At 42.4% G+C, this 20,743-nt stretch overlaps 1 protein-coding gene across 1 annotated transcript in view; it reads right to left on the bottom strand.

The window, feature by feature from the left end:
• The window catches only part of CHKA (choline kinase alpha), a 76,318-nt gene that overhangs the window by 25,771 nt on the left and 29,804 nt on the right, over positions 1–20,743 (bottom strand). The window contains exon 5 of the mRNA XM_011942754.1: positions 7,072–7,125. Within this exon, the coding sequence (XP_011798144.1) occupies positions 7,072–7,125 (54 nt within the window). The remainder of the gene's footprint in view (positions 1–7,071; positions 7,126–20,743) is intronic.

Raw genomic sequence — 20,743 nt, 5'->3', positions numbered from 1 at the left:
CTTTGGGAGGCCGAGGCAGGTGGATCACGAGGTCAGGAGATCGAGACCATCCTGGCTAACACAGTGAAACCCCATCTCTACTAAAAATACAAAAAATGAGCCAGGTGTGGTGGCAGGCACCTGTAGTCCCAGCTACTCGGGAGGCTGAGGCAGGAGAATGGTGTGAACCAAGGAGGCGGAGCTTGCAGTGAGCGAAATCGCACCACTGCACTCCAGCCTGGGCAACAGAGCGAGACTCAGTCTCAAAAAAAAGAAGAAAAGAAAGCTTTCTACAGGGCACCCTCGCATACACTCCCAAAACAAACATTATCCACAGCAATACTCCCTCTCACAACTGGGCAATGCTTATTAATATTGTCCACTCTATTTCATTTGAAAAAGCAATCAACATGCTAACATTTCATGCCCCACTAGAGGTTCACAAGCCACAACTTGAAAAACTGGTTTAAGTTCAGGCAGCAAGAAGAGGGCCCAGGCCGGAAGATGAGGTGAGGCAGGCACCACTGCGAGGAAGGAGAGTGGCATTCCCTAATAGTGCTGCAAAGTGGCCATTAGATTTGGCAATATGGAACCTGTTGGTGACAAAAACAAGAACAGTTTCAGAGTGATGGGGGGACAGGTGTCAGATTGGAGCATGTGAAGAATGAGCAGAAGCGGGAGAGAGAAGTGGTTGAGAATGGAACAAGAGGTTTAAACCGACTTTATCTACGAAGTTTCCTTTATTTAAAACCCAGGAAGAAGAGTATTGATGTTATGAACCTCTTGAGAAGACATAACAGCATTTCTGTGGTATTTCAGCCAAACACTCATAACCTCAATTGGGAGAAAACACTAGACAAGCTGAAACTGAGGAGACATTTCCAAAATAACGGATCAGTACTCTTCACAAGTATAAAGATTATAAATAACAAAAGAATTGTTACAGGCTGAAAAAGACTAAAGAGAAATAGGCAATGCAATGTTGAGATCTAACTCAATCTTGAGACAGAACAAAAGAAAATATGCACAGAAAACTTCTGAAATTCAATTCAGTTCATACTTTAGTTGTTGTTACAGTTATTATTATTATTTTTTTTTTTGGCAATGGAGTTTCACTCTGTCGCCAGTTGCCCAGGCTGGAGTGCAGTGGCGAGATCTCGGCTCACTGCAGCCTCTGCCTCCCAGGTTCATGCGATTCTCCTGCCTCAGCCTCCCAAGTAGCTGGGACTATAGGCATTCGCTACCAAGCCCAGTTTATTTTTGTATTTTTAGTAAAAACAGGGTTTCACCCTGTTGGCCAAGCTGGTCTCAAACTCCCGACCTCAAGTGATCAGCTCACCTTGGCCTCCCAAAGTGCTGGGATTACAGGCGTTTAGTTATTATTATTGCATCAAAGTTAATGTCCTGGTTTTGACCATTGCACTGTGGTTATGTGAGATGTTCACATTAGGGAAACTGAGTGAGGGGGTGCATGGGAAATCTCTGTACTATTTTTTTTTTCTTTTTTGAGTCGGAGTCTCGCACCGTCACCCAGGCTGGAGTACAGTGGCACGATCTCGGCTCACTGCAAGCTCTGCCTCCTGGGTTCACGCCATTCTCCTGCCTCAGTCTCCCAAGTAGTTGGGACTACAGGCACCCACCACCACACCCAGCTACTTTTTTTTTGTATTTTTAGTAGAGACGGGGTTTCACTGTGTTAGCCAGGATGGTCTCGATCTCCTGACCTTGTGATCCACCTGCCTTGGCCTCCCAAAGTGCTGGGATTATGGCGTGAGCCACCATGCCCAGCCTCTCTGTACTATTCTTGAAATTTTTTTCTGTAAGTCTAAAATTGGTATGAAATAAGAAGTTAAAAATAAGTTCATATAAAAAAGACTGAAATCAAGCAATATGACAAAATAAGTGACTAATTCTGCACAGTGAGAATAAAGGTGCTTACTATACTTTCCCATGCTTTCAAACCTGTCTTCCGAAAAAGGAGACGGGGAAGTGAGAAAGCAGAGACAGGAGATACCGCCTCCAGAAATCTTGTGGGAAAGGAAGCAGGGACAGGGTGGGGCCAAGAAAAGCACGAGGCAAGTGACCAGTTTATTATTTCTCACGATTCTGTGGGGTGACTGGGGCTCACCTGGATGGCAGAGTGGTTGAGAAGAAACAGCCAATGAAAAAGGGGAGAGGAAGGCACAAGAAGTGAAGGGACAAGTCAAGAAGTCAGGCCCAAAAGCAGACAAGTGGAGAGCTCAACACATGCAGCCCAGGGAAGGACGGCCCTTCACAGTCAGTGGAAGACACGGGTACAAATGCAGAGGGCTTACAGGCAAAGACAGGAGAGAAGCAGCAGCTGGGGAGTGAGGTGATACTGCCTGCTCAGGGCAGGAACAGGGAGGTTTGAAGAGAAAAAGGAAGGCATGAAACAGACCTCTCAGCTCTGGAAGGCAAACCTGGAGAAACTCAGAGGCTGCCCAGCAGTGGTGAGCGCCCACCCGAGGCTTGGCCCCATAACTGCAAGATGAAGCTGGTCCTGCCAATGATGGATTTTTCCTCTAACAATGTTCAGCTGCTTGGGTGCAGCACAGAGAAGGCAAGTGGGTGGCCGGGTTTGGCAGGGGTGGAGTTTTGTGAGATGAGTCCAGCAGAAGGCCAGTGGAGACAGTCAATGAGAATGTGTGGAAGGCAAGGCTCATGATGGCAGAGTGTAGTTCTTCAGCCGGGCAAGGTGAACGTGGGACGGAGGACTGAAGGAAAGCCAGGAGTCAGCCGTGTCTGGACCAGAGGTCTCAGTGGTGGTCACAGAGCCATGGCTACGGGGGTGCCAAAGTGTACTGGGTTGTTGAAACTGGCATGTCATCATTGGCAGGACCAGCTTCATCTTACAGTTATGGGGCCAAGCCTTGGGTGGGTGCTCACCACTGCTGGGCAGCCTGCTGAGTTTCTTCAGGTTTGCCTTCCAGAGCCTAGAGGTCTGTTTCAGGCCTTCCTTTTTCTCTTCATGTCAGAGAGGGCACAATTTCTGGCAATTAGGTCTGGGGCACATCCATGAGTGGATAATGGAAGAGGAATGAAAGGAAAAGGTTGTTAGTGGATGAGGAGGTCAAGATACAGAGCCCAGAGAATGACAGCAGGAACCAAAACAAACTCAGAGGCTGAGCCATGGACTCATCTCACCAAGGGATGAGAGCCGTCAGGAGGAGTCAAGGGCTAGAGCCATGGGTGTGAGCCTCACAAAACTGGGTTTTCCTTTTTTTTTTGAGACGGAGTCTCACTCTGTCGCCCAGGCTGGAGTGCAGTGGCGCGATCTCGGCTCACTACAAGCTCCGCCTCCCGGGTTTACGCCATTCTCCTGCCTCAGCCTCCTGAGTAGCTGGGACTACAGGTGCCCGCCATCTCGCCCGGCTAGTTTTTTGTATTTTTAGTAGAGACGGGGTTTCACCGTGTAGACCAGGATGGTCTCGATCTCCTGACCTCGTGATCCGCCCGTCTCGGCCTCCCAAAGTGCTGGGATTACAGGCTTGAGCCACCGCGCCCGGCCGAAAACTGGGTTTTCAACACAGGAGACATGGCAGGCAGGAATGAGGAAGGAGTAAGAAGGCACCAACCCCACTAGTGGCCCTGAGGTACTTGAGAAGTGACTGAGGAAACCGCCTCCTCTGGAGAAGGCTGTAGGGCAGGGAGTCTCCTGAGACATAGAATAAAGACAGTGAGACAGTGAGGCTTGGAGAAGACCAGTTAGTGGAGGAAATGTTCAGAAGAGCAGGGTCTGCAGACTAAAACCGGCAACTCAAAAGGGCTCAAGTAAGAAGACAAAACCAACTCTTCCACTCTGACAACCACCTGCCTACCTTTTGACCCAAATCTCTGCCGTTTCTCCGGAGGCCCTGAGGAGGGAGAAGTGGTGCTGCTATAACTGAAGGGTCACCTGAGGTGAAGGCATCTGAACCTGATGAGAGGAATGGACAACAGTGTGTACCGGCAGGCAAGGGTAGAATGTCTGAGACATCCACTGGCAGCAGCCGCCACCAGCCTTCAGCAATTCTTCACTGCGTACTGCTCTGTACCCACTGCTGTAGTTGTGGTGGGACAGCAGGAAGCAGCAAAAAGCCTGTTTTGAGTTCAGCATCTTGTGTGAGCAAAAATCATATAATACTGAAAATTTACAGCCATAGAAAGTGCAAAGTGCCCAGGGGCAGTGGCTCATCCCTGTAATACCAACACTTTGGGAGGCCGAGGTGGGCAGATCACTGGAGGTGAGGGGTTTGAGACCAGCCTGGCCAACATGGCGAAATCCCGTCTCTACTAAAAATACAAAAATTAGCTGGGTGTGGTGGCACATGCCTGTAGTCCCCAGCTACTCAGGAGGCCAAGGCACAAGAATCATGCCTCACCACCTGGGAGGTGGAGGTTACAGTGAGCCAAGATGGCACCACTACACTCCAGCCTGGGCAACAGAGCGAAACTCTGTCTCAAAAAAAGAAAAGAAAGAAAGAAAGTGAGTGCAAAGGGCTGGGCGCGGTGGCTCAAACCTGTAATCTCAGCACTTTGGGAGGCCAAGGGAGGCAGGTGGATTTCTTGAGCTCAGGAGGTCAAGACCAGCCTGGGCAATATGGCAAAACCTCATCTCTAGGAGAAATACAAAAAATTAACCAAGTGTGAGGGCATGCACCTGTAGTCCCAGCTACTCGGGAAGCTAGGCAGGAGGATCGTTTGAGCCTAGGAGAAGGCTTCACTGAGGTGCAGTTGCGCCACTGCACTCTAGCCTGAATGACAAAGTGAAACCCTGTCTCAACAAAGAAAGAAAAAAAAACGCAAAGAGGTGCCTGGTGTTGTGAGAGCATGAAATGAAAGCCCCAACCTTGTCTGGAAAGCCAGGAGGGGCCCTGTGCAGGAAGCCCCAGCCGATCCTCATTATGAGAAGAGCTAGGGGGTGGGTAACAGGTGAAGGCCTGGAGCCAGCCAACAGGAAAGGCATCTGCAAAGGCCCAGGGAAGGGAAAAAAAAACAGGGTTTAGGACAACCTGGCTGGAGGGAATGAAGGGTGGGGGAAGCAGGTTGTGAGCTGAGGGTGGAAAGGTCAGCAGGGGTCAGACCATTGAGGACATGGGAGGCAAAGGCCCCCTTAACCTGGCCAGAGGTGCAGAGCGAACGTGGAGGGATCTTAAGCAAGGGGTGGACACGAGCGGGTCGGCAATTCAAAAAGATGACTATGGCAATGATAAAGGGAATGGTTTGTGGGATACAAGAGAAGAAGGCAGATGTAAGGTGCAATTCAAAGGCAATATCAACATCATGGTTAGGATGCCGGGGTAAGTGAGAGCAGGATCTCAGAGATAACGCCCTGCTTTCTGGCCTGGGAACTAACTGGCTGAGCAACCAAGAAAAAGAGATCACCAGAAAGGACTAGATTTTGATTGTGCTGTGGGGGGATGTGAAGAGCCCAAGCATGCAGTGTGGGACATGGCGAGTTTGAGGGGCGTGTGAGATATCCGAGGAGAGACTGCTAGCCAATGGCATTAGTTCCAAGTCAAGGTCAGGGCTGGAGAAAAATGCAGTGGCCCTTTGGCCTATAGATCAGGTGACTGAGGGAGAGAGGACAACATGAGAAGAGGGCCTATGGTCAAACCATGGGGCGCCCCAGCATGTAGACAGCCAGATCTGTACTTTGTGTCTCTGTGTCATGGCTGCCCTCAGGAAAGGAAGCATTTCAAAAGGGCAAGGGTCATGTCAAATGCTACTGAGAAGTCAAAATGAGAACTGAAAAGTACTTTGGATTTAGCATCACGGAGGTCCTTGTGATCCAACATTTTCAGCTACCAGGATGTCCAAAGGTCTCTGTACAACGGGCTTAGAATGGTTGACAACAGAATGTCAATCACTTCCCACCCAAGGACTTTCCAGTCACTGTCACTCCAGAGAGCACAAGTTCTAGATCTTCTAGCAGGGCCCCCAGAGCAGGACACAAGCTGCTGAAACATGTAGAAAAACTATCATCACTTTCGTTCCTTTTTTAGCTCAACTGTTTTAATGTCTATTTCTTGATTTTTTTTTTTTTTTGCATTGGGGGGACAGTGTCTTGCTCTGTCACCCAGGCTGGAGTGCAGCGGCACAATCTGGGTTTACTGCAACCTCCGCCTCCCAGGTTCAAGCAATTCTCCTGCCTCAGCCTTCCAAGTAGCTGGAATTACAGGTGCCCACCATCATGCCCAGCTAATTTTTCTGTTTTTAGTAGAGACGGGGTTTCACCTTGTTGGCCAGGCTGGTCTTGAACTCCTGACCTCATGATCCACCTGCCTCAGCCTCCCAAAATGCTGGGATTACAGGCGTGAGCCACCACACTCAGCCTATTTCTTGACTATTTTAATAATCAATATACAATTGGTAAAAGTGATGTGGCGATGTGTGTATCTACATCTTAGATCCATGTATGTTGGGCATGTGTGCACATGCACCCTTCTCTGTGAGCCTGCACATAACAGCAGAGATGCTCAAAAGGTGCTTACGCTGGGGCATGCAGACCAATACCCCAGACCCCTGCTTCTGAGGCTCCATCCATCAGTGCTCTCGGCCTCAAGTCATCTGCACATGTGAGTTTCAGAGAGTGGGGTCACATTCTCTAAGTCTAGGAAGAAGCTTTTCCAACTTGGGTATCATGCATAGGAAAAAACACTGCTGCTTGCCCAGGGAAAAAGGGTGGTCACCAAAACCACTGGGCAGTGACCCGCTTCCTGATGGGAAGCATGGGTACGACCAAGAGGGGGTGAGAAAGGCATCACAGCAGCAGCAGCCAAGGCCTCCACATTGGGTACCACACACGAATGCTCCCCTGCTGCCATCTGCCAGCATCCCAATGCTGTTTCGATTGCCATAAAGACACCAAACTTCCACAGTCTACACTCTCAGGAGGAAAGAGGAATACCCACTGCTCACTCAGTCTCTGCGAGGTGGCTTCCAATAGATACACCAAGAGCCCCTCCTGGCAGAAAGATAGATCAGGATTTTCCAAGGGTAGGTAAGAGACACTGCCAAGCCCTGGAGTAGCAAAGGGTGGCTAACACCAGTTCACATCTCAAACAGATGCAGAAAGACTCAATTACTTACTTGAAATTCATTTTCTTTCTGAGCTTGTTCGGATCCCTCTTTATTACAGGATCTCTATGAATGAGAAAAAGGAAACGCTTGCGGTGAGATGGGGAACACTGAACAAACACTAACTTTGCAACCACCAGAACAGTCAGGGTTTATAAAACATCACAGGTCTTTAAGGAAGATTTCTCAGCCCACCGATGTGACGGGCAGCATCTAATGCACCAGCAGCTCCAGCACTAGTACCAACGCCTTAGAAAGTGCTTCATTGCTTTACGAGAAAAGGGATGTGCCGGTGAGACCCGATAGCTGCACGTCTCACAGCCGCCCCATGTACCTTTCACAATTTCATTGTTAGAGGAAAGTCAATAGAGTGCACTCTTCCAATCAGGCCTTCTAAAGACAAGCGGTCAGGCTGAGTCTCTCACCAATTTAGCTACGTGGTTCTCTCAAGTCAACCTGCAAGAACAGGGAGTGTAAACATGCCTGTGGACAGCTGTGGTCAGCACAGAACTCGGACAGAGAAGAAAGCGCTGTGCAGGCAGGAAACCTGGCACAAAATCTGTGCAGACATGCCCTGCCGACTCGCCACTTTCCTGGAGTAACCCCTCTAGTTCAGTTGGTCACCAGCTCAAGCTGAACTGTTCCTCCACCATAAAGAGGACTGTGTGAATTTAATAAAGTCTCTGAAATTATTTCACATATTAATATATTAAGAAATACTTTTACATCACTTTCCTCAATGAAATTGCAAATTTATGGTAACGAGGATTCTAGCAATAACACACTAGATCATTAACTACCATAAACAACCCTTGGGCTACATTCTTCATGGCACAGATCATATATTTTAAGAGCAACCCCCCACCCCAAATGCTTTAAAATCCTTCGTACTATCTTTAATAAGGGAATGGGGAAAAGTAAAGTCAGAAACTTGTGTCATGACAAACTTTTATACTCAAACACTGCCTCTAAAAATGTTACTTGTTACAATTAAACTAAGTCTGCTTAAGCCAGACCCAAAAGGAATCCCATAAAGGAAACCTCTTTAAAAAAATTTAATGTAACAGATTCTTGAACATCCCATGAAAAACATACCTTTCCATTCCACAGCTTTATCAAAAATACCTGTACCAAGGGTGGAAAGTGTGGACAGGAAAAAAAATGCCACGTTAAGCAACACCAGCTACTCTAGCACCAATCAAAAACCTAGTGATTTAAAGCAACCACTCATCCATCACACACTGAAATAACATTCCAGACATTTTAATGCATGTTTTGTATAAACAGTACATGTTCTATCTTACTCAATATAAAAGTAAACAAAAGAAATACCCATGTTAATAAATCTATTTGCAAAAGACTCTTAATGTTTGCACTGATACATATTCAATACTATATTTAGCATACAGTTAAGTATACTTCATACAAAGTACAGAAAGTACAAATGGGGATTTTTGATATTTTCATTTGTGTAATCTGCAGTTCTCTAATGAAAAGATGTTACAGGTTAAATCTCGTTACAATGAAAGTTATAAAAATCAAAATACTACACAAATGCTTTCAGATCTTTGCAGATGATTTGATGTGCGATGTGGTAAGCACTGGAAAGCTTCACTTCACCCTAATTCCAAATACTCTCGTGACTGCACTGTTACCTTAGACTCTGCTTTGGTGGTCGCCCCTTCTAAGCAGTCTGTAAATTCCTAATGAATAGGGACTGCATCTTTTATTGATATTAGTCTTTTCCAGAGCACCAAGCAAATCTTGATGCCCACTACACTTTTTAGGCTGCATGAATAAATGAACGCTCCAGAGCGGTACAGCACGAGGCAAGTGAGCCCAAGGAGCTGCCTGGTGCCATGCAGCCAACCAGCAACAGCAAATTCCCATCCAGGATCTTGGTAACAAGAAAGCTGGCCGTGGGGTTAATTAGAAATGCCCCTTCAGAAGTCCTTGTGCTTTTTTCCCCAAAGAAACTTAAGAATAAAAAAGTTCTATGATATATTACATATTAATACTTTGCAGTATAAGCTTTAAGACAAATAAGAAAGTTAGATACTCTTCTGAAATTGTTGTAACGGGATTTGACCTGTACACAATTCTAAATTACTATGGTTATTCCTATGCTGTTGTTACTCTAACTGTATCTTCTTAGGGAGATACAGTTAATGGGTTATTTAGCCATCAGAAGTCCCTTTCCCTTATCTAATGGTGCTCTCAAAAGCAAGTTACTTCATCCAAAGTTAAAAATTGGCTGAGTCCCCAAGGCCTTGCCTTTCTTTAAACATACTGGCACTATAAGTGGTAGTAAATTCCATGATAATCTCCCCTGCCCAATCCCCCTCAGTCCACCTCCAGATGAATTCATTACTTATACCAAAAGAGCACCATTATGAAGGTAAGATGGACTTCTGCAATATCCAGCCCTCTGTTCTGTTTCCTCAGTACAGAATGTTCAGGCTCCCTAAGTCCTGTAAATAAGAAGTGTAAGACCAGGAAATCTCAAACCAAGTGGATATTCATGGAAAGGTAAGAAGAACTTTTTCGTCCAGGAAGACAGGAAGTTAAATACATTTTGGGGCCGGGCGCGGTGGCCCACGCCTGTAACCCCAGCACTTTGGGAGGCTGAGGCAGGTGGATCATCTCAGGTCAGGAGCTTCAGATCAGCCTGACCAACATGGTGAAACCCCAACTCTACTAAAAATACAAAAAAATTAGCCGGGCATAGTGGCACGTGCCTGTAATCCCAGTTACTCAGGAGGCTGAGGCAGGAGAATTGCTTGAACCCTGGAGGAAGAAGTTGCAGTGAGCTGAGATCATGCCACTGCACTCTAGCCTAGGTGACAAGAGCAAAACTCTGACTCCAAAAAAAAATACATATATATGTATATATATAAGCATCTGTGGAATCTTACTTCAGGGACATAAATTCATTTGAAGCAGATACTAAAATACATTGTATATTTAGTATGACATCAAACTTTTCTCTAACAAGTTAATAAAAATTATCTTCTATAAGTTATAAAACAAAACTAAGCTTTTTACATTTATTAGAAATTTGAACACTGGTTATTTAATATTAAGTAATTATTAAATTTTTAAAATGTGAACATTACTGTGGTCATTTTTAAAAAATCATCTTGTATAGATACAGACTGAAATATTTACAGAATAATATAACACCTGAAATTTGCTTTAAAATAACCCTGGGGGAGTAAATGAGGGAAAAGATGGAAGAAGACTGGCTGGTGAGGGGAAGATGAAGAATGGACACTGGGGTTCATTATACTCTTCTACTTTAGGGTATATCTGAAATTCCCCATAATAAAAACTTTTAAAAAATAAACACTGAAATTTCAAGACTTAAGAAATCAGAATGTCTCAATTATGCCTAAGACACCCAACTCCATAAATATACTGAAAACCACTGAATTCTACACTTAAAAGGCACATAATAATAAAAAATATATTGCCACTCCTTCCTATTTTGGGCTTAGTTTTCAAGAGAATCTTAAGTTAGAGTCATATATTCATTAGCCTGTGATGTAGGAAATAAAAGAGGCTACAGTGACGGCATTAATAAAGGAGGCGTAATTACTATTTTAAAGTTAGCTTTTAAGAGGTGAAACTTTAAAAAAAAATTTAGAGACTGGGTCTCGCTCTGTCTCTCAGGCTGGAGTGCAGTGGCAGGAATAGGGCTCACTGCAGTCTCAACCTCCCCAGGTTGAGCAATCCTCCTGTCTTAGCCTCCTAAGTAGCAGTACCACAGGCATGTGCCACCATACCTGGCCTTTTTTTTTTTTCTTGTAGAGGCAGGATCTCACTATGTTACCCAGGCTGCTCTTGAACTCCTGAGCTCAAGTGATCCTCCTGCCACAGTCTCCCAAAGGGCTGAGATTACAGGCATGAGCTGCCATGACCAGCCTGAAAAAGATTTTTTGATTGGCCAAGAACTTTTAAATTTAAAAACGAAATTCCTGAAAGTCTAAATTACATTAGCTAGGGAGCAAAATGAAAAAATAGAGGACTTTCATTTTTACTTTAAATACTTCTATACTTTAAAAAGTGCTTAAAAGCTTGTATTATTTTTATAATAAATACATTTGGTGCAAGGTTTCAAATGTTTACTTTTCTAACAAAATTGCATTTTAAGGCTTTGGGTTTTATTTTGTTTTGATTTTGTTTTTGATACAGCGTCTCATTCTGTCATCTAGGCTAGAGTGCAGTGGTGCGATCTCAGCTTATTGCAACCTCTACCTCCTGGGTTCAAGTGATTCTCCCACCTCAGCCTCCTGAGTAGTTGGGATTACAGGTGTGCGCCACCACGCCCGGCTATTTAGGCTTTGTATTTTAAATGAGACTATGAAAAGCAGTAAATGTTCATATTATAGAGCACGGGTTTTCAAAATGTTCTACTTCATGCTTTAAAAATAAAATGGGCCAGGCACAGTGGCTCATGCCTGTAATCCCAACAGTTTGGGAGGCCGAGGCGGGCGGATCACGAGGTCAAGAGATAGAGACCATCCTTGCCAATATGGTGAAACCCCCTCTCTACTAAAAGTACAAAAATTAGCTGGGTGTGGTGATGTGCGCCTGTAGTCTCAGCTACTTGGGAAGCTGAGGCAGGAGAATCGCTTAAACCCAGGAGGCCGAGGTTGCAGTGAGCCAAGATCACGCCACTGTACTCCATCCAGCCTGGTGACAAAGCGAGACTCCGTCTCATAAAATAAAATTTTAAAAAATCAATAAGCAGTAAGACAACCCCAGGACCAAGGAGGAAGAGACATCCCTTTATTGTATTTTGTGTTATATGATTTTAGGATTCAAAAACCTACTTTAAGTTACCTAATGTTCCACAATACAGCAGGTGTATTTCTTTTAACCTATTTAAGCCATCAGACAGAATAAACTTACTTGGCCAGTACTTAATGAAAGACTTCTCTAATACTGAGGGAAGTAGGTTTATGACTAAACGAATAAAGCCCCACTGGGAGATGAAACAAACCAGCACCTCAGTTTTCTCTAGAGTCTGTGCATAGTAAGAACTGGTGAAAGTGGCATAAAGAAAGTGTCGTTAAGTCACATATAGCTATCATTTAAATGTCATTTAAAACATCTTTAACATCTGAAACATTTATCTTCAAAGTGTCTTTAAAGGTCCACTACTACATGAGCTGCTTGTGAGATAGATTTTAAAAAGTGATGAATCAGCTACAAAGAACACCATGTCATCAATAGCAAAATAAATTGGAAATGCTATTTAAGAAACCAAATCATTATCGATTATGGATAATATAATATGAGCCAGGCACAGTGGCTCACGTCTGTAATCTTAGCACTTTGGGAGGCTGAGGGGGGTGCAGATCATTTGAGGTCAGGAGTTCAAAACTATTCTGGCCAACATGGTGAAATCTCATCTCTACTAAAAATACAAAAAAATTAGCCGGGCCTGGTGGCAGGTGCCTGTTATCTCAGCTATTTGGAAGGCCGAGGCGGGAGAACGCCTTGAACCTGGAAGGCGGAGATTGCAGTGAGCCAAGATCGCCCCACTGTACTCAAGCCTGGGCAATAGAGTGAGACTCCATCTCACTCACGCACAAAAAAATCATAATATAGAATAGAAACAGGTACTGTTAAATATAATGGTGGCTACTGAACTAAAATGATATACAAATAAGAGGACGGGTTTTTTGTAGAAAAAAATTTGTGCCATCCATTTTTTCATAGAAAAAAAGAAAAATACATACAAAAAAAGAAAACTAAGAAACATGGATAATATTCTCTTCTTCCTACCACCCCTTCCTCACCAAAAAATAACTAAATGGATCATTCACCTTACTATCTCTTTTAAAGGCTTTACATAAAACAGTAAATTGATTGTGACCTTTTAAAAATGTTTTGAGACCTATAAACAAATAAGTAAGAATAATCCTTTCTGGGTGCGGTGGCTTATGCCTGTAATCCCAGCACTTTGGGAGGCCAAGGTGGGAGGATCACCTGAGGGTGGGAATTTGAGACCAGCCTGACCAACATGGTGAAACTCTGTTTCTACGTAGAATACAAAAATTAGTCAGGCGTGGTGGCGCATGCCTCTAATCCCAGCTACTCAGCAGACTGAGGCACAAGAATCGCTTGAACCTGAGAGGCAGAGGTTGCAGCAAGCTAAGACCATGCCATTGCACTCCAGCTTGGACAACAGAGTGAGGCTGTCTCAAAAAAAAAAAAAAAAAAACCCCACAAAAAAAAAAAAAAAAAAATCCTAGACTTAGTTTCTAGGATATCTAAATTTTGGTCTGGGAAAATAATCCATCTTTGTACTAATCTGGTATTATCTTCCTGAGCTGAGTACTGAACAACTCCTAGGCCATCGTATTCACCCTGAGAACAGGAGCATGTGGTACATCATTCGGATTCAATTCAGTAGCTGTGATGCCCATTTGGTCTTGGAGTGGCATGCTTCTTTCCTGGGTAGCCTGTGGCTTCAGAGACCCTTAATACCCACCCTGGTCATCTCACCACACTCAACCCTCTAGGAGAGAAATGATTTTTAATACAGGGGTGGCATCTGTTATAATCCCTGGCCTGCCGAGTCCCTGTTGATGATGCAGCTATGTTCCATCTCAGGAGAGGTGGGGCAGGAAGAAGCCTGAGAACCATGGCTCTGTAGAATGTGTTCAGTTCTACAGAATTAGAGTTATGCAACTCTTTCAATTAACATTTTGCAGTATGGTTTCTTTGCAGTATGTTTTCCTCTCAGAGTTATCATGGACCCTAACCTTATTTCTTTCTGATTTCTATTTAAAAAAATGAAATCATCCTGCATTTATTGCTTTTATGGCTTCTTACAGCACTTTCTTGAACTCCTGACCTCAGGTGATCTGCTCGCCTCAGCCTCCTGAAGTGCTGGGATTACAGGCATGAGCCACCATGCCCGGCAACTTATAGCACTTTCTGAAAACATTTTACAGAACACATTAAAATGTGAGATCTCATGCAATGATTTAAAGTATAGCTTATGTTATTATCTAAAGAGCACATATGAATTACAAGAATTTAAACAGATAAGTGATTTCTAACATTTTATGGTAGTCTCTAGAGTGTCTTCAATTATCCCAAGGACCAATCTAAAACAACTTGATCTTTTTGGACACTAATACTTTCAAAATTGGATGACTTGATGAACATCCCTAGGAAACTAGCACTTCTAAAACATTTTAGGCAACATAAGCCAACAGAAAGACAGGTGAGTGGAAACCCAGGTTTTAAAAAGGCCCATTTCAGCCGGACGCGGTGGCTCACGCCTGTAATCCCAGCACTTTGGGAGGCCGAGGCGGGTGGATCGCGAGGTCAGGAGATCAAGACCATTCTGGCTAACACAGTAAAACCCCATCTCTACTAAAAATACAAAAAATTAGCCGGGCGTGGTGGCAAGCACCTGTAGCCCCAGCTATTCAGGAGGCTGAGGTAGGAGAATGGCATGAACTCGAGAGGCGGAGGTTGCTGTGAGCTGAGATCGCGCCACCGCACTCCAGCCTGGGCAACAGAGCGAGACTCCATTTCCAAAAAAAAAAAAAGAGGCCCACTTCAGGACTTTCTCAAAATGTATGTCTGTTCCAGGGCAACCTGCTGATCCAACACTCCTCAGACTTCCAAGACTAAATAAAATACCTTCCCTCTAAGTATCCCAAGGATTGACTTGCAAGCAACACTTTTTTACAGGAAGTGTGCCTTCACTACATCAGATCAGCACTGCAGAGCTCCCTAAGGTCTCAGGTACCCAGTGTATGAAAGCACACTGACTGGTAAGGATGAAGAAGAAGGTTTGTTTCTAATTCTGACCAAAATATCAAAATATATATAGTGTTTCCTTAATGCTGGAAGTGGTATGAAGGAAGAACTTGATTACTTCAATTAAGTTACCAAGTTGAGGCCCATAAATTTCTAAAATTCCTAAATGTTTGTCATTTTCTACTGAGGAAACAGAAGAAAGGAATCTGATTTGCTTTGGACAAAAAAAAAAGTGATATATTTTATTACACAACATTCTGAAATCTTAATCACTGTACCTCTTTAAGCACAGCACAAACTGTAGCTGGTGCTACTTAACAAGCATTACAACTTTCTTTTTTAAAAGCAATTCTTGAATCCAAGAACTAAAAGAAAGAAATTAAAGCTGTAGAGAATGCTCCAACTTCAGAGGTCTCATACTATACCGTGAATCGTGTCTGTCACCTGGAAACCAGAGTGCTCCAGGCACGATCGCATGGACAAGCCTGCAGCAGAGAACACATGCACATACAGCTAAAGTGGTACATTACCCCCAACGCCCTTCACTCCACCCAACATAAAGACATTCCTTCCCAAAGAGGGGTGGGCTGTGGTCAAACCATCGTTCCATGGACCAGAAATCCGCATTGGCTTCATGCTATAAATCCCAAACATTTAATACCAGCAAGACAAAGACACTTTGAATATGTAAAAATTAGACATAGTAGTCTGTGGTTTATTTGGTTATCAAAAGAAGGCACCAAAGCAGGTATGGAAGGACTATTGGTAGTAATTTGGCAACTATCTTGGGAGAGTATCAGCTAAAGAAATGTTAGGTTAGCCCAAATGGGAACACACAACACGAGAAAAATGTTTTACTTCTGAGAGGGAAGTTCTGACTGCCTTAGGAATAAAGAATTAAACCATACTCAAAAGTATAAGGGAATTTTTTTTAAAGCAGCGTGAACAGAACTTAAATTCCTAATGATCCTAATGCAATGAGGAAAAAAGTGACAATTCACAGAATTCAGTTACCAGGGACATAATTCCTTCAAGGAGTACCAGCAATACTGGTCTTTGCATGGTGTGACCGTAGTAACATAAAGAAATACTTTTTAGCAGCTGATTTCTCAGTAGCTGGTAGTTTAATATTAACTATTTATGAGTTATCCATATTTTATTGTGGCTTAATTTTTAATTAAACTGGGGCTAAGAGAAAACAGGAAGGAAGACATTTGTTTTCTAGATTCAAAAAGGACAGTGTCTCAAATTTTACTCTTTTGAGTTGCTAATACATATCTGCGTTGTGCCTTGACGCCTTTATTATGGTTAGTACTCAAACAAGCACTAATATTAGCCTTCTATTACTCAAAAAACAAACAAAAACAATTTTCCAGACAACATTCAAGAGAGATCTTTGATGTGTATTATAAACATTCATGCCTGTGAGACCGCTCATAACGGTGAGGCCAAATCTCTCCATTCATGCACAGAAGGAAGTGGCTTAACACAGAGTCACTGTTCTGACAGAGGAAGGGACAAAGCAATCCTCTGAGACTTCCGCCAACTGGCACAGGTTACATTGAAGGAACAATACGTACTGACATTTGTGTCTTCCACAATTCATGATAAATAAGCAAACTGGTTATTTGTAATCAGCCAAACTTGCTTCTCTGAAAAGGCTGCTACTGGACGTTGCAGAGCTCATGTTCCTTCCCAGTATCAGAAAGGAAAAAAATCAAGTTACATTTATAGCTAATTTTATACATTTACGCTCTCTTCTAGCAATTCTATCTCTTTCCACAATGCAAAGGCTGAACTATTCTCAAAACTTCTATTAAATTATCCTCCTTTAGCTCAGGGTAGTTTCACAGTTGAGTTTGGTTTTCATAATCTATGCAGCTAATGAAAATAACCTCATTTCCATTAAAATTAAAGATAGTCTATGTAAAACAGACACTAAATTATATTGACATGCATTACTTTAAGATAAGACCAATATTTTTATGTTTAATAATTTCCTACAAATAATATTCTATAGCTGTGTGTGTCTTATCTTGTTCATATTTTCAAAAGGACCCATTCTTGACCTTGACAAACACAGGAATTTTCATAAGCACCCTAAAACTAACACAAATACTAAACAAAAACTCCAGGATACAGTCAGGAAGTCTGCTTCTGTCTCATCTTAGATAGAAATAGAGGCTAGAAGAGACAGATGTTTGTGGGACAGAAGCTGTGGGGCTGAACTCTAAATTAAAGTTTTACCTTGGCTTTTTGGCACTTAACCCTTAGAGAACTGTACCAAAGAGCAGTCATTTCAGTGTCACTATGGAAATAAAGGAAATTAGACATCTTACAATGCCGAGATGAAGGAAAATGAGAAAGTTGAGAATCATCTAGTTATTTTAAACCAAGTCACCTGTAAATCATTTGCTGATCAAAGAACGTGTAAAATGTTACCACCTCTGATTCTCACAGAAGTAAAATGTTCAAAAGCTTAAAACGAGGAAGGGAAATAGAAAGAAGGGACATACTAAACTAAATCTGTCATATAATTAAGCAAAAATGCAAAATACTCTGAGAAAACACATAGGCCTTTATTCATGCAGTAGTCTTCAATTAACACTTTTTCAAGGAGTGAATTCTAGCCCACCTTAAAGGATGCTATAGCTGCATTTGTAAAGTTGGCTTGGGAGATACCAGTTATATTTGTATAAATACACACACATGTATAGGATGCGTGTATGCTTTCCTATGAGGTAGAGCAAAAAGAAGGAAAGCAGAAGATTTGAGTCATATTATATTTAATTCTCTCTTTAACCCTTAATTTTATGAAAGTAATGTGATTTATTATTTGGGGCTCTGTATTTGCTCAGTCGCATCTCTCACTTAATGCAAATCTTGACAATTTATTGTCAATCCTAACAATTTATCATAAATTCTGGCTTTTTTTTTTTTTTTTTTTTTTTTTGCTGTGATAGGAACAAAACCCTCACTGTAGACCATAAATATCTCCTTCCATTGTAGGCCAGATTCATTCTAAAGAGTTGGCTATACATCAGCAATTTCATCACACCTAGACCGCAGCAAAAATAAATAATAGAAATTTTAAAGCTGTTGAAAATATTTGGAAAGGAATTTAAAATCCCTGGCACAGTGTGTGGCAGTTTAGCTCCTAAAGCACACAGCAGCTGTTGCCTGGCTTGCATCTTAGAAGCTTCTAAGCCTGCTCTTTACTTTCCTTCTTTATACCTTAGCCATCTTTTGGAGTTCTTGATTTTGGTTCCCCTCCTCATGTTGTCACAGTACTCCCAATGACCAACACTCTCCAATGGCCATTAATATCTGAAACTCTTAACTGGCAACAAGTATGCCTGCTAAACTCCGCAGAGCTAGGAAACCAAATATACTGAACTCTGAGACTCTAGGCTTCATGGTTTACTAAGTTTAAACTACAACCAAAAAAGCATGCTTTAACTAAGGACTTGAACAACTGAATAATTATATTGAAAATACAGATTCCCACCTACAAAGCAAAGAAATAGTTTTTTTCCAACAAAAATGAGTTTGTTGTCTATGTCAACTGTCAGATTGTCAGAGGTATGCTTATTATCCATGTAGAAAACTACCAATTTCCCTTCCGATTTTTTTGGTTTTGTTTTTTGAGACGGGTCTCTCTCTGTCCCCAAGGCTGCAGTGCAGTGGCATGATCTTGGCTCACTGCAACCTCCACCTCCTGGACTTAAGGGATCTTCCCACCTCTGCCTCTAAAGTTTCTGGGGGACCACAGGCACATGCCAGCACGCCCAGCTAATTTTTTATAGAGACAGGGTTTTGCCATGTTGCCCAGGCTGGTTTCAAACTCCTGGAGTCAAGTAATCCACCCGCCTTGGCCTCCCAAAGTGTTGGGATTACAGGAGTGAGCCATCATGCTCAGCCCTAATTTCCCTTTCTATCCAAGGTGCTTTCAAGTATGGTTTCCACCTTACATCAGTAGATACAGCTTCAGGAATGGAAACTCATTTAACATTTGCCTAATAAAAACATAATTGAGAAGCTAAATGTAGGGTACCTCCCCCCAAATTGGAATTATATGTAAAACATACTCTATTCTATTAGTTTGGTAAGAGTTAATTACATTTTAAGTGGCTTAAATAATTCTTTTTATTTTTCTTAGTTACTTAATAGTCTTTTTTCTTAGAAATAAATTAGGACATAGAATTCTGTTCAAACAAATTTTATTTCCATACATTTCTACTGAATTTAACTACTGTTAATACACTTATAAATTCCATACTGCTTCCACACTGCTAAAATTTCAAAATGGAAAAAAGACTAACAATAAATAATAATAAAGATAATGAATCTTTATTAGAGGAAGGCTGATTACCAAGTTGTAGGCTATGCTGCAGCTGGGTTTTACTAAGTGACTCATATAATAGAACATTCTCGAGCTGGGCTGTCTAACACAGTGGCCACGAGCTACATGTCACTATTTTAATTTAAATTAATTAAAATTAAAAACAATTTAAAATTCAGTTCAACAGTCACACTTGCCACATTCCACATATTCATCACTGACATGTGGCTGGTGACGAGTGTATCAGACAGCACAGATGCAGAACACTCCATTACTCCCATTACTGTAGCACTGCTCTAGAGCACAGGATTAAACTCCTAGGTTAGTCTAGCCCGCAGAGGAGCACCTTGTAACACATTTAAAATGCTTCTTATTTAAGTTAGAAATGAAAGTCTCATAAATCAGATTTAAACAATAGTTTTGTATCACATGTAATTTCAGCAGCTATTTATTATTAAAAAAGTGTTGTATAAATGCAAAACACACAAAACAGCAGAAATGGGACTTAATTGTTGCAGAATGTAAACAGTCCTCAAAGAAAAAATGACTATCAAGACATACCAGGCCAAGTGCAGTGACTCATGCCTGTAATCCTAGCATTCTGAGAGGACTAGACGGGCACATCACTTAAGCCCAGTAGTTTGAGACCATCCTGGGAAACATAGTGAAACCCTGTCTCTACAAAAAATACAAACATTATCTGGGCATGGTGGCTCACTCCTGTAGTCCCAGTTACTCAGGAGGCTGAGCTGGGAGGATCATCTGAGCCCAGGAGGTTGAGGCTACAGTGAGCCATGGTTGTGCCACTACATTACAGCCTGGGTGGCAAAGTGAGACCCTGTCTCAAAACACAAAAAGGCACATCAGTAAAAATGCCAAAATAACAATGAAAGATTTTAAAAACTATACTCTGAAACTGCAACTTGATTAAATTTAAAACCCAAGCTGCATGGTGAACACAAGAATCTTTTCTGCTTGTGTATTAACAGCAAGGGGTCTGTGTTTTCAGATAGCATCAATTGTGGTCCTAGCTGGATGCCAGCTATCTGCACCTAATGACAAAGTGACCACAGATATCCTCAGCAAGTGCACACATGTGTGGAATAGCTATGTACCTTCAAAGATATTAACTTCTTCCCCACATTTTTAGATCTTAACCATTTCCACAGCTTGACAGAGTCAAGGAAAAGCTATCCAATAAAAGGGTTTATTCACATTATGACAATTTTTTTAAGAATTAACACCTAGACTGCCAATTCGAACTTTAATATTGCCAAACATACAATCAAATATCATATGGATATGACCTGCTTTTTAGATTGAGCTGAAATAGGCCGGTCTTCTAAAAAATTTAGCTTGAAAACTACTCTATTTCATTAAGATAAAAATGGGCCCTTCCAAATAAGATTAAAATGGATATCAGGGCCAGGCGCAGTGGCTCATGCCTGTAATCCCAGCACTTTGGGAAGCCGAGGCAGGTGGGTCACAAGGTCAGGAAATCGAGCCCACTCTGGCTAACATGGTGAAACCCTGTCTCTACTAAAAATACAAAAA

Source organism: Colobus angolensis, unplaced genomic scaffold (genome assembly GCF_000951035.1).
Source record: "Colobus angolensis palliatus isolate OR3802 unplaced genomic scaffold, Cang.pa_1.0 Scaffold21, whole genome shotgun sequence".
NCBI classification, from domain to species: domain Eukaryota; kingdom Metazoa; phylum Chordata; class Mammalia; order Primates; family Cercopithecidae; genus Colobus; species Colobus angolensis.
The sequence above is the reverse complement of the archived record's forward strand: the minus strand, read 5'-3'. Positions and strand labels throughout refer to the sequence as shown.